General features: G+C 46.9%; 1 protein-coding gene across 1 annotated transcript in view; it reads right to left on the minus strand.

The window, feature by feature from the left end:
• LOC135054874 (zinc finger protein 3-like) overlaps positions 1-12,141 on the minus strand; it is an 80,010-nt gene that overhangs the window by 15,105 nt on the left and 52,764 nt on the right. The window contains exons 5-6 of the mRNA XM_063958293.1: positions 5,459-5,556; positions 1,265-1,388 (exon numbers count right to left, since the gene is read on the minus strand). Of these exons, the coding sequence (XP_063814363.1) occupies positions 1,265-1,388; positions 5,459-5,556 (222 nt within the window). The remainder of the gene's footprint in view (positions 1-1,264; positions 1,389-5,458; positions 5,557-12,141) is intronic.

The following is a 12,141-nucleotide window of genomic DNA, read 5'->3' on the forward strand; positions in this document are numbered from 1 at the left end:
TGGAGACGCATTCCGCCCCATTTAGAAGCCGTGCGTCTCCGAACCCTCGTGCCGCCATTAATGGTCGGCGCCCCGCTAACCGGGACGCCGGCTCAGTACTCACCACTCTTCATTCTTCTGGCTCTGTTAGGGGTGGTGGCGTGCTGCGGGAATGTACGCTCGCCGTGGTGGGGCTTACGAATAGTTCCCTCAGGAGCTCAGTGTCCTGTCAGCGGGGAATGGGAACAATAACCCTTCAAGAGGTTGGGCCGTTTCCTCCCCCCCCCCCCCACTCCTGCCCCCAAGTCTCATGAAGCAGGCAGGCTGGTGCCAACCAGCCCTGCCTGAAAATAACAAACATAGAAAATAAATGCAGAAAACTCTTCAGGAGCTTCCATAAGCGTGACCGTCTCCTCCGGGCACATTTTCTAAACTGAGTCTGGTAGGAGGGACATAGAGGGAGGAGCCAGCCCACACTATCAAATTCTTAATGTGCCCATGGCTCCTTGTTGACCCGACTATACCCATGGTACTAAATGGACCCCAGTATCCTCTAGGACGTAAGAGAAATATATATAAATAATAACAAAAAACAATTCATTCAGCCAACTAACTGGATGGGGTCCTAGAAAAGGGTTTGGTATGCACGACCGGCGGTCAGGAGACCACCAGTCACCATACCGACGCCAGAATCCCGGCTTGCAGATGGCTGGCGGGAAGGGCGAGTGGAACTAAGCCCCTTGCGGGTTCGCTTCGCTCGCCATGCTGCGGGCTCTGTGGCGAGCACAGATTATATTCCCACTCTATGGGTGACATGGACACCCACGAGTGGGAATAGGCCCTGTTAGTCAGCATGACGACTGTCGGGACTGTAAGGGGGCGGGATTCCGGCGTCAGTCACATAACTGCCTCCCTAGAAAAGGGCTTCTGGAATAGCCATTATTTGCCACCATTCTCCTGAAGGTAACTTTCTTTGGTTAAGGTGTCTTCTGAGATAAAGTGTACAGAATAAGACTGATGTTATAAATTCTTACAGGAGATAATGGAGATAATGGGGCAGATGTAGTAACCTGGAGAAGGCATAAGGAAGTGATAAACCAGTGATATGTGCAAGGTGATAAACAAACCAGCCAATCAACTCCTAACTGTTTATTTACAAATTGGAGCTGATTGGCTGGTGCGTTTATCACCTTGCACTTATCACTGGTTTATCACTTCCTTATGCCTTCTCCAGGTTAATACATCTGCCCCTATGTGACTTGCTGCTGTATTTAGCATTACTCACCTGTGCTGATATCTGTAGGGATTTCCTCTTCCTTACATCGCGGATTACCCCTCATATACGTCGTCTCTCCTCTAGCATCAATCTGTGATATAAGCACAACTTTCACATCTCCCAGGCGTTGGCGCTGTAAGGAAGGAAATACTGCAATTAAAAGGCTTGGACACAGGAGTGACATTTAATCAGTCTTCCCCAAGGTCTTTGGTCCTTCTGAAAGGTGAATGGAGGAGTGACAGAGGTTTGCACATGGATCATTGGGAAGCAAGTAAAGGGTAAGAGGCAAATTTAACAAAAACAAATCAACTAGTGTTCATGCTTACCTCTCCATCTATCGTCTGTTCATCGAAAAAGATCCATAAGAAAACTGGATTCTTGTGCAGTTCATTGGCAGAGACAGGAGAGTCAGGTTAGGCCATGTCTCTAGGAGGTTAGACACTAAGGGATATATTTATTAAAGTGTGGGTGGACAAGAGAAGTTGGCCATAGCAACCAATCAAATTTCTACTTATTTATCTAGCACCTTCTAGAAGAAAATAGCTAGAATCCGAATAGTTGCTATGGGTAACATCTCCACTTTTATAAACCCGCATGTGTGTCTAGGCACCATTTGGCTAAGACAGGCATGCTTCGATGCAAAAGCATTGAACATGAAAAGTCTTGAATTTGTAATCCTTTGGATCACATGCTGGGGCCGCCCATCGCAGGGCAAGGCCGTCCAGCGTGCTATCAGCCGCTCCCCCCCCCCCCCCCCTTGACTACGCTGAAATTGCGGTCGCACCGCAATTTCAGTGTGATTGTAAAAAATGAGGCAGCCTCCTGCCGCCCGCCGCAATTTTTCTTATTGCAGCTGCTGCGTGTGACGTCACGCAGCCACCCCGATCACGCCCATCATTTGACTGGCACCCCCCTCGTTTCTCCATCGTCGCCCCTACAACGCTCCGGCTCCGTCTCGGAAATGGATGGTTGTGCCCCCTTCACCGTGAATGCCTCTGCCTGACTGACAGGCAGAGGCACCTGCAGAAAAATCCGGACGCTTGCACAGGACGGGTCCCTGTGCATGCGTCCGCATCCTCTTCACATACTGCGATCCAACCTGAATTAGGCCCAAGAACCATGTACATGCTACCTGTAAAGTGCTCTCTCATCTTGTAGAAAGCTCCATCATATTTAAAAGGAACAGTTTTTCCAGTACCAATGAATACATGCACAATCACAGAGGCGTCCATCATATTGTGATGTTATGATGTGAGCCAACCTCTCACTGCTGATCGATCAGCACGGCACGATCCTCCCCCCCCCCCCAGCGGCTGCAGACAATGGCAGCCGCTGGGGAGTGTAAATTAACCCTCCCGAGCCACCCCCAGACCACCCCTATATACCTGGAGGCTGTCCCGGCTTTCAAAATGAAAGCCGCGATGTTCCGATGGTCACAATGTTGCCGATCGATGTTTTTAACTGAAATAATTTGGGATAGGGTTACATTCATGTTATTCACCCAATTCACTCACAATAAAAGAAACGACAATTTCAGAGCAGTTCTTGGCGAAATAAATCGTCAGTTAAGTGGTTAAAAACATCCAATAAGTGACTATATCGCTCTTCTTTGGAAGAACTGATCTGTCCCAGTGTTGTAATTGCAATGTCCCAATTTGAACTGTGGGCCTAATTCAGACCTGATCGCAGCAGCAACATTTTTCTCTAATGGGCAAAACCATGTGCACTGCAGGTGGGGCAGATGTAACGTGCGGAGAGAGTTAGCTTTGGGTGGGGTGTGTTCAAACTGAAATCTAAATTGCAGTGTAAAAATAAAGCAGCCAGTATTTACCCTGCACAGAAACAAAATAACCCACCCAAATCTAACTCTCTCTGCACATGTTATATCTGCCCCACCTGCAGTGCACATGGTTTTGCCCATTAGAGAAACCATTGCTGCTGCGATCAGGTCTGAATTAGGCCCTGTAGCCAGAAACTACCTTAAGGGGGGTACACACGAAGAGATCCGTGATTAAAATCTAAGCAATCTGACTAGATTGCTTAGATTTTAAGCACGGATCTGTCGTGTATGCCCCCCAGCGATAGCGATGCACGGCCCCGCGTATCGCTATCGCCGGTGCTAGATTGAGCCTGCATGCAGGCTCAATCTAGCGGGTCGCTCACTTCAGCGCTGTGTGAGCGGGGGGGGAGATGTGTGCTGCGCGGTCTGTGTTAAGATCGCTCAGCACACATCTCTCCCGTCAGTACCCCCCTTTAAACTGATTCAAAAGACAACAGACATCTGCCCGCAGCGTATAGATACCTTACTAGCCTGTGTTAGATATTGATCTTTTAGCCTGGCTAAATCACCAGTTTTATATAGAACACCAAGAAAGTCAAACTTCTGGGAAAGGATTACATCAGAATTATGGGCCCTGATAATCTGACCGTGAATCTCAGGAATCTGTGATGTATGCCAGTCTCTGCCTTATTAAAAGATCCATCAAGTACAGGATACCCTTCACCCCTCCCCCCAACCTCCCACCATCACCTGGACCGATAAGTATTTTAACCCACCCCTCCCACAGCCTAACGACCATCGGGATTCTGACTATCAGGATTCTGCTGTGACTGTCAGGATCCTCATTGCATCCCTAAGAAAAAAAAGTAGGGACGTGATCCCTCACCTACACCCTGGGCACGTGCAGTGAGATGCATGAGCTTAGAAACAGCCTTAGACAGAGATTTAGCCTAGGCTGGATCTTCCAGATCAGTTGCAAAAGATGAAGGCATCTGAGACGGTCATCGGCCAGCCTCACCAGTAGGGCACAAGGTCACCTTGCAGGACTCCCCAATGGCTAAATTAGAATGGCATTTCAATCATGCTTAAAATATCCTTCCACAAAAAAAAAAGACCTGAAATGACTCACTTTATCAGATATGACAGATAAAGGAGGAAGATAACTGGCACAGAGCACACAATCGGCACAAGTGAACACTAATTCACAGACACCCAGGAGCTGAACCGTGATGCTTCACAAAAACCCATTATGACTTCTCCCCTCCCATCCTAAACTACCGCCACCTGCAGGCCCCGGGAAGCGGACTGCAACTTGAACCACCTCCTCTCTCATCGAAACCGAAGTCCCTTATCTTGCTGCACATGTACGGTGGCAGTACAGAGGTCTTGGTCAACCCCTGCACCATCTGTGAAAAGGTCCTGCTGGAGCTCTGCACCATATTGGGACTGGGATGTGGCGGGAGGAGGTCCTGGCACAAGTGCTTCTTCAGTCTGTTCTGGTCCTGCAAGACTGTGGAGTCTAAGTGGCCACCTCGGCAGTAATAATAAAAAACAAAACCTAGAAACACATACTGCTGAGGCAGCATAGGGCAAACACCCTGTCCTCTATTCACGCTAAAGAAACAGATGAAAGGAGGTCTCTGCAAGATGGGGATACAGAAGATGGAAGAGCTTAAACAGTCTGAAGCACTTGGTAGTGCCAAATGCTTCCTCAATACCCCCAGATGGCCCATAGTCCCCCATGTTAATGAATTAGAAAGAGAGAGACTGCATACACTTTCCTCCAACACATTAGCAATGAGCTGAGGAGGTCACGTGTGGCGCCATGGTGTATATTATATGCTGCTGTGTGCCTCCATCATATATTCTCAGGGGTGCCTCCACCACCCAGGAAGGTGGGGGTGGCGGGCGAGACCCTTGGAATTATACACAGCAATTCAATGATACCTGGGAGACATATTAGATATTGCCTTCTTCTCACAGTCTGAGCAATGCAAAGAAGGTAAGGATAAAATGAGTAAGACAGATGCCATTAAAATGAATAAAAGCCAAGAGCATGGGGCCTAAATCCTGGCGGAGGAAGAGTTATCTTGTAATAGCTTAGGGGAAAGATGCATCAAAGCTTCTAATGAGGACAGGTGGAGACGTTGCCAATGGCAACCAATCAGATTCTACCTTGCATGTATCAAGTACAGTCTATAAAATGATAGCTAGAAGGCAATTGGTTATTACAGGGCAACTGCTCCACCTGTCCTTGTTAGACAGTTTGATACAGCTCTCCATAAGTAAGAACAAGATCACTCGTCCTCACATTTCCAGGAGGCAGCAGCGTCGACAGCCACCCATTGTGTCCCTCAATGTAACAAGGAAAATGGCCGTGTTGCTGCATGTCTGGGCAACCAAAGCATTTCATATCGATGTACCTTATATTCCTGTGGGGTGTCCTTGTCTTCCTCTGTACAGTGCTGTGAGTAGGGGGAACTAGGACTCCTCTCTGGGGTATTGCCATTACTGGATCCAGCTGCAGGAAACACACACAGGGACTGAGTACATTGCTTGTAGAGGTTATTGAAGGCAGTACTTATACATACACTATATATATATATATATATATATATATATTGTAACACTGTAGGGGTGCAAGGCGCCTTTTCCTGGGGAATATGGCCGCATGCAGCAGCTGAGGAACAACACAAGTCCAGTTTCTGGTACAACTGACCCCGGCCAGTTTTATTGAAACAGAAAATAAAACAAACCCCAAAATAAAAATACCTTGCCTGTCCGGCACTAACTAAACATAAGATATTCCTAACTGTCACTAAACAAAACACAGAGTTCTTCAGTACATACTGTATAGCTTACTTGCATCAGAAAACGTGTCTCTCACACACAGATCCTGCAGCCTTCCCAGGCAGTCTGCCTATACTAATCAGGTTAGAAGCACTATAACACTCTTACACAGCTGAAACCCTGATTAGCCCTCTGTGAGGCCAAAGACCCGAACTGGGCCCAATGTCTAGAACTCGTCTTATCTCTCTCTCAGAGCCTTTACCCAGCTTTTACAGCAAACTGAAAAGGTTCAGACAAAACAAAAAGCATTTTTCCTAGAAGTTAACATTTTCTAAAACATGTAAGACAAGAACCTGGGACAAATATACCTGCCCTCAAACACTATCCCAGTGTTCTTGTCACATATCCCCCTCCCCTGTTTCGACCTAGGGGCCGGAACACTTGTAGCCCCCAAACAGAAGATGCGAGACAATGCATCTGCGTTGGCCAATTGTGTTCCCGGTCTATGTTCAACAGTAAACTTAAAATCCTGCAACGCTAGAAACCATCTAGTTACCCGAGCATTCTTGCCTCTATTTACATACATCCATTTTAAAGGGGCATGATCCGTCACTAGTCTGAATTGTCTACCCAAGAGGTAATATCTCAAGGTATCTAGTGCCCACTTAATGGCCAAAGCCTCCTTTTCCACAATGGCATACCTTTTTTCATGCTCATTGAGTTTCCTACTCAAATAAATGATAGGGTGTTCGTCCCCATCTCTGGTTTGGGACAGCACAGCACCTATCCCTAACTCTGAGGCATCTGTCTGTACCACAAATTCTTTTGAAAAATCTGGTGTTATCAACACCGGTTGTGAACACAAAGCCACTTTTAACGCTTGGAACGCCTTTTCTGCACCAGGGTTCCATTTCACCACATTTGACTGCTTCCCTTTGGTAAGGTCTGACAACGGCACCGCTGTGGTCGCAAAATTGGGAATAAACCGTCTATAGTACCCAGTAATTCCCAAAAAAGCCCTTACCTGTTTTTTATTCACTGGACGAGGCCAGTTTTGAATAGCATCAACTTTATTCAATTGGGGCCTAATCAGACCTCTGCCTATGGTGAAGCCCAAGTATTTGACCTCCTCCATTGCGAGGCAGCACTTCTTTGGGTTAGCAGTTAACCCTGCCTCTCTGATTGAGTCCAGTACTGCTTGTACTTTAACCAAATGGGACCCCCAGTCTTTACTGTGAATTACCACATCATCCAAATAGGCAGCTGCATATTTTCTATGGGGCCTCAAAATTTTATCCATCGCCCGTTGAAAGGTTGCTGGAGCCCCATGCAACCCAAAGGGTAACATCTTATACTGGTACAGCCCCTCCGGAACCGAAAAGGCTGTTTTTTCTTTGGCGCTATCAGATAAAGGTATTTGCCAGTAACCTTTGGTCAGGTCCAATGTGGTGAGAAACCTGGCTGTTCCCAGCCTTTCTACAAGCTCATCCACACGGGGCATGGGGTATGCGTCAAACTTGGACACCTCATTTAACTTACGAAAGTCATTACAGAAGCGTATGCTACCGTCGGGCTTCGGGATGAGCACTATGGGACTGGACCACTCACTGTTAGACTCCTCTATGACTCCAAGTTCTAACATGGTTTTAACTTCTTTAGAAATAGCTTCTCGCTGAGCTTCAGGAATCCTATATGGCTTTAAATTAACCCTGACCCCTGGTTCTGTGACAATGTCATGTTTTATTATGGTCGTTCGGCCAGGCAGCTCTGAAAATACCTCCCTATTTTGGATGAGAAATTCTTTAACCTGATTGTTCTGATCAGCTGATAATGTCTCTGACACCTTCACTGCGGGAAGCAACCGGGGTGAAGACACCGAAGGGCAAGGCTCCGCTGACAGAGACAACCTATCTTTCCAGGGTTTGATTAAGTTAACATGGTAGATCTGTTCGGGTTTTCTCTTTCCCGGCTGGTATACTTTGTAATTAACCTCATTCACTTTTTCCCTAATCTCAAATGGACCCTGCCATTTAGCTAGGAATTTGCTTTCCACAGTGGGTACCAAAACAAGAACTCTATCTCCAGGAGCAAATTCCCGTATCTTGGCACTCCGGTTATAGACCCTCTGTTGAGCACTTTGGGCCTGTTCCATGTGCTCTCTGACAACAGGTACCACGGCTGCAATCCTATCCTGCATTTGTGTTACATGCTCAATAACGCTTCTATAAGGAGTGGGCTGTCCTTCCCACGTCTCTTTGGCAATATCCAACAGCCCTCTGGGGTGTCTACCATACAACAAATCAAATGGAGAAAACCCCGTAGAGGACTGAGGAACTTCTCTGATGGCCATTAACAAGTAGGGCAACAAACAATCCCAGTTTTTCCCATCTCTCTCAACAACCTTTTTTAACATACTTTTTAATGTTTTATTAAACCTTTCCACCAACCCGTCAGTTTGGGGATGGTAGATGGACGTCCTGAGGTGAGTGACCTTAAATAACTTGCAAAATTCTTTCATGATCCTTGACATAAATGGAGTACCTTGGTCAGTCAAAATTTCTTTTGGTATTCCCACTCTACTAAATACCTGCACCAGCTCCCTAGCTATCGCCTTGGTTGTGATAGTGCGTAAAGGGACAGCCTCAGGATATCGAGTGGCATAGTCCATAATTACCAGGATATACTGATGGCCCCGAGCAGACTTTAACAAGGGCCCCACGAGATCCATGGCTATTCTGTCAAACGGGACCTCTATAATAGGCATGGGAACTAGTGGGCTCCTGAAATGGGGTCTAGGGGCATGATACTGGCATTCAGGACAGGAAGAACAATATTCAGACACTTCTTTATAAACCCCTGGCCAAAAGAACCTTTGTAAAACTCTTTCAGTGGTTTTTTCTGCCCCTAAATGTCCTGCGGTAACGTGACTATGAGCTAAATCTAGTACCGTTCTCCGATAAGGCTGGGGAACTACCAACTGTTCCACCACATCCTCACCCCTTTTGACAACGTGGTACAAGAGCTCATTACAGATGGCCATGTGGGGATACGTAACCCTGTCACCTGGTACCACAGGTTCCCCATTAACAATCTTAACATTCTCTCTAGCCTTTATTAAGGTAGGATCCTTTAACTGTTCAGACGCAAACAGATCCTTCTTTACCTCCAGGTCAGGCACGCTTTCCGTTCTAACTACTATGTCTCTGTTCCCAGCAAGAGGGTCCTCACTGGACTCCCCATCTGTCACTTCCCCAGCCAAACTAGCAAAAGGCAAAGGGCCAGAAAGTTCCGAAGACCCACGTACATCCATAAAATCACCGGTATTATCAACTGGCTTTTTACTTCTCACATCTGTAGATAACCGTGATTCCCACAGTTTCCAAAAATGAGGAAAATCCCTCCCTATTATGGCCTCATGCACCAAGGTAGGGACCAGTCCCACTTTAACTATTGCTGACCCACAACAAGTTTCTATATTCACCTCAGCAGTGGCATAATGTTGGGTATCCCCATGTATGCAAGTTACCCCAATAGGTATTTGCTGGACCTTTAAGGGGTTCACTAACCCAGCTTTCACGAGGGTAACTAAACTTCCTGAATCTAGCAAGGCCTCTACCCGGTTACCCTCTAAGAACACATCACACATTTGTTTTTCCAGCTCAGGTGAAGGTACCACAGTACAGGCTAACCTAGCAAAGAAAGACATTCTGCGACATTCAAAGGCAGCATCACATTGCATGGGTTCTTGCGTGACTGGGCAATTGGCAATAACATGACCTGGCATACCACACCTAAAACATTTAATCACACGATTATCAACCCGTTTGGGCAGCATAGACCGTTCTAGCCCCATTGGCCTGTTTCCAGGGCCAGTGTTTACAGTCTCTCCAGCCTTGCGTTCTCTTAACCGCCCAGCAACGTTTTCCCACGGAACAGTCTTACCAGTCTTTACTGAAGGGCGCTGTCGAGGATCTATGGGTTGCTGGGTGGTCATCAGTAGTTCCTCTGCTGCCAAATACCTCTCTACCATGTCCACTAATTGGTCAGCAGTACCCGGGTTTCCATGGCTCACCCACTTGCGCAGGACCATGGGCAAAGATCTCAAGTAGCGGTCCATGACGACTCTTTCCACCATCTGGGGACCAGTTAATGTCTCTGGCTGTAGCCATTTTTTTGTTAGCTGAATAAGGTCGTGCATCTGGGAGCGCGGAGGCTTCTCCATGGCGTACAGCCAACGGTGCACCCGTTGTGCTCGTACTGACAGCGTGACTCCCAGGCGGGTCAGGATCTCAGTCTTTAGTTTATCATAGTCCCGAGCCTCAGCAGGGCTTAAATCAAAGTAAGCTTTTTGGGGCTCACCTGACAGGAAAGGTGCCAGCAGACTGGCCCACTGTGCTTTCGGCCAGTTCTCACGCTCGGCAGTCCTTTCAAACGTGGTCAGATAGGCCTCCACATCATCAGCCTCTGTCATTTTCTGCAGGAAGTGACTGGCCCGTATAGAACTAGAGCTGGTTGGAGCACTGACGGCCACATCTCCAACCCGAGCTGCAAGTCTCTGCACCACTTCTGCTAAGGCCTCTCTATCCTGACGCTGTTGCCTGTAAAGTTCATCAACAACTGCCTGCTGTTGTCTCTTATTTTCCTCCATTGCCACCTGCTGCTGTCTGTTGGCCTCCTGCTGTAGTCTCCAATTTTCCTCCATTGCCACCTGCTGTTGTCTCCTATTTTCCTCCATTGCCACCTGCTGTTGTCTCCTATTTTCCTCCATTGCCACCTGCTGCTGTCGGTTGGCCTCCTGCTGAGCCGCTGTAGCTTGCAGCAAGGCTTTAAGCAGATCCTCCATGTCGACAGATTTTTCAGGCGGCTTTGTAGCTGCTTTCACCCAGGACATATTTCAAACCCTCAGGGGTGAGTCTCAGTAACTTCACACTGGGCTGTATCTGCATAAACCACCGTTTTCTGCAGGCCTCACAAAGCTGCTGCTTTCACTTATGCGCAGAACGGTGTGCTCGCATTCTCCACCAAGTTGTAACACTGTAGGGGTGCAAGGCGCCTTTTCCTGGGGAATATGGCCGCATGCAGCAGCTGAGGAACAACACAAGTCCAGTTTCTGGTACAACTGACCCCGGCCAGTTTTATTGAAACAGAAAATAAAACAAACCCCAAAATAAAAATACCTTGCCTGTCCGGCACTAACTAAACATAAGATATTCCTAACTGTCACTAAACAAAACACAGAGTTCTTCAGTACATACTGTATAGCTTACTTGCATCAGAAAACGTGTCTCTCACACACAGATCCTGCAGCCTTCCCAGGCAGTCTGCCTATACTAATCAGGTTAGAAGCACTATAACACTCTTACACAGCTGAAACCCTGATTAGCCCTCTGTGAGGCCAAAGACCCGAACTGGGCCCAATGTCTAGAACTCGTCTTATCTCTCTCTCAGAGCCTTTACCCAGCTTTTACAGCAAACTGAAAAGGTTCAGACAAAACAAAAAGCATTTTTCCTAGAAGTTAACATTTTCTAAAACATGTAAGACAAGAACCTGGGACAAATATACCTGCCCTCAAACACTATCCCAGTGTTCTTGTCACAATATGTATGTATGTATGTATGTATGTATGTATCTATGCTTTTGCACTGCGTGGGGGACCGGCACTGACATGCGGGGCGGGATAGCCCTGTGCTGGGCGTCCCCCCGCATGTCTATGGTCATGATGCAGCCCTGCAAAATTTTGCAGGGCTACGAACAACTCTGAATCATCCCCATTGTACAAGCCCTAGTAATAAAGGAAAGAGGTTTTAATGAATTTTATTTTAATGTGATGTGAATTAAATTGCTTTTTTTAATCTATTTACATTTTCTTTGTATATTTAGTTTCATTAAACATGTGACTTTTAATCCATCTGTTAATTAAAGTGAATATTTTAAGTCTGTAAGCGCTGTTTCAGATTTAATCTTGTGGTTATCTAGTATTATGGGGAATAATAGGATTTTAATTACCTACCGGTAAATCCTTTTCTCGTAGTCCGTAGAGGATGCTGGGGTCTACAATAGTACCATGGGGTATAGACAGGTCCACTAGGAGCCATGGGCACTTTAAGACTTTGATAGTGTGGGCTGGCTCCTCCCTCTATGCCCCTCCTACCAGACTCCGGCTAGAACCTGTGCCCAAGGAGACGGACATCTTCGAGAGAAGGAATTTACACAGAAAGTGGCGAGATTCACACCAGCTCACACATACAAGGCAAACCAAGCTAACCAGCTTACAAACTCAGCATTGCTGAACAACATTACTTAACCAAGTAACAA

Source organism: Pseudophryne corroboree, chromosome 3 (assembly GCF_028390025.1).
Source record: "Pseudophryne corroboree isolate aPseCor3 chromosome 3, aPseCor3.hap2, whole genome shotgun sequence".
NCBI classification, from domain to species: domain Eukaryota; kingdom Metazoa; phylum Chordata; class Amphibia; order Anura; family Myobatrachidae; genus Pseudophryne; species Pseudophryne corroboree.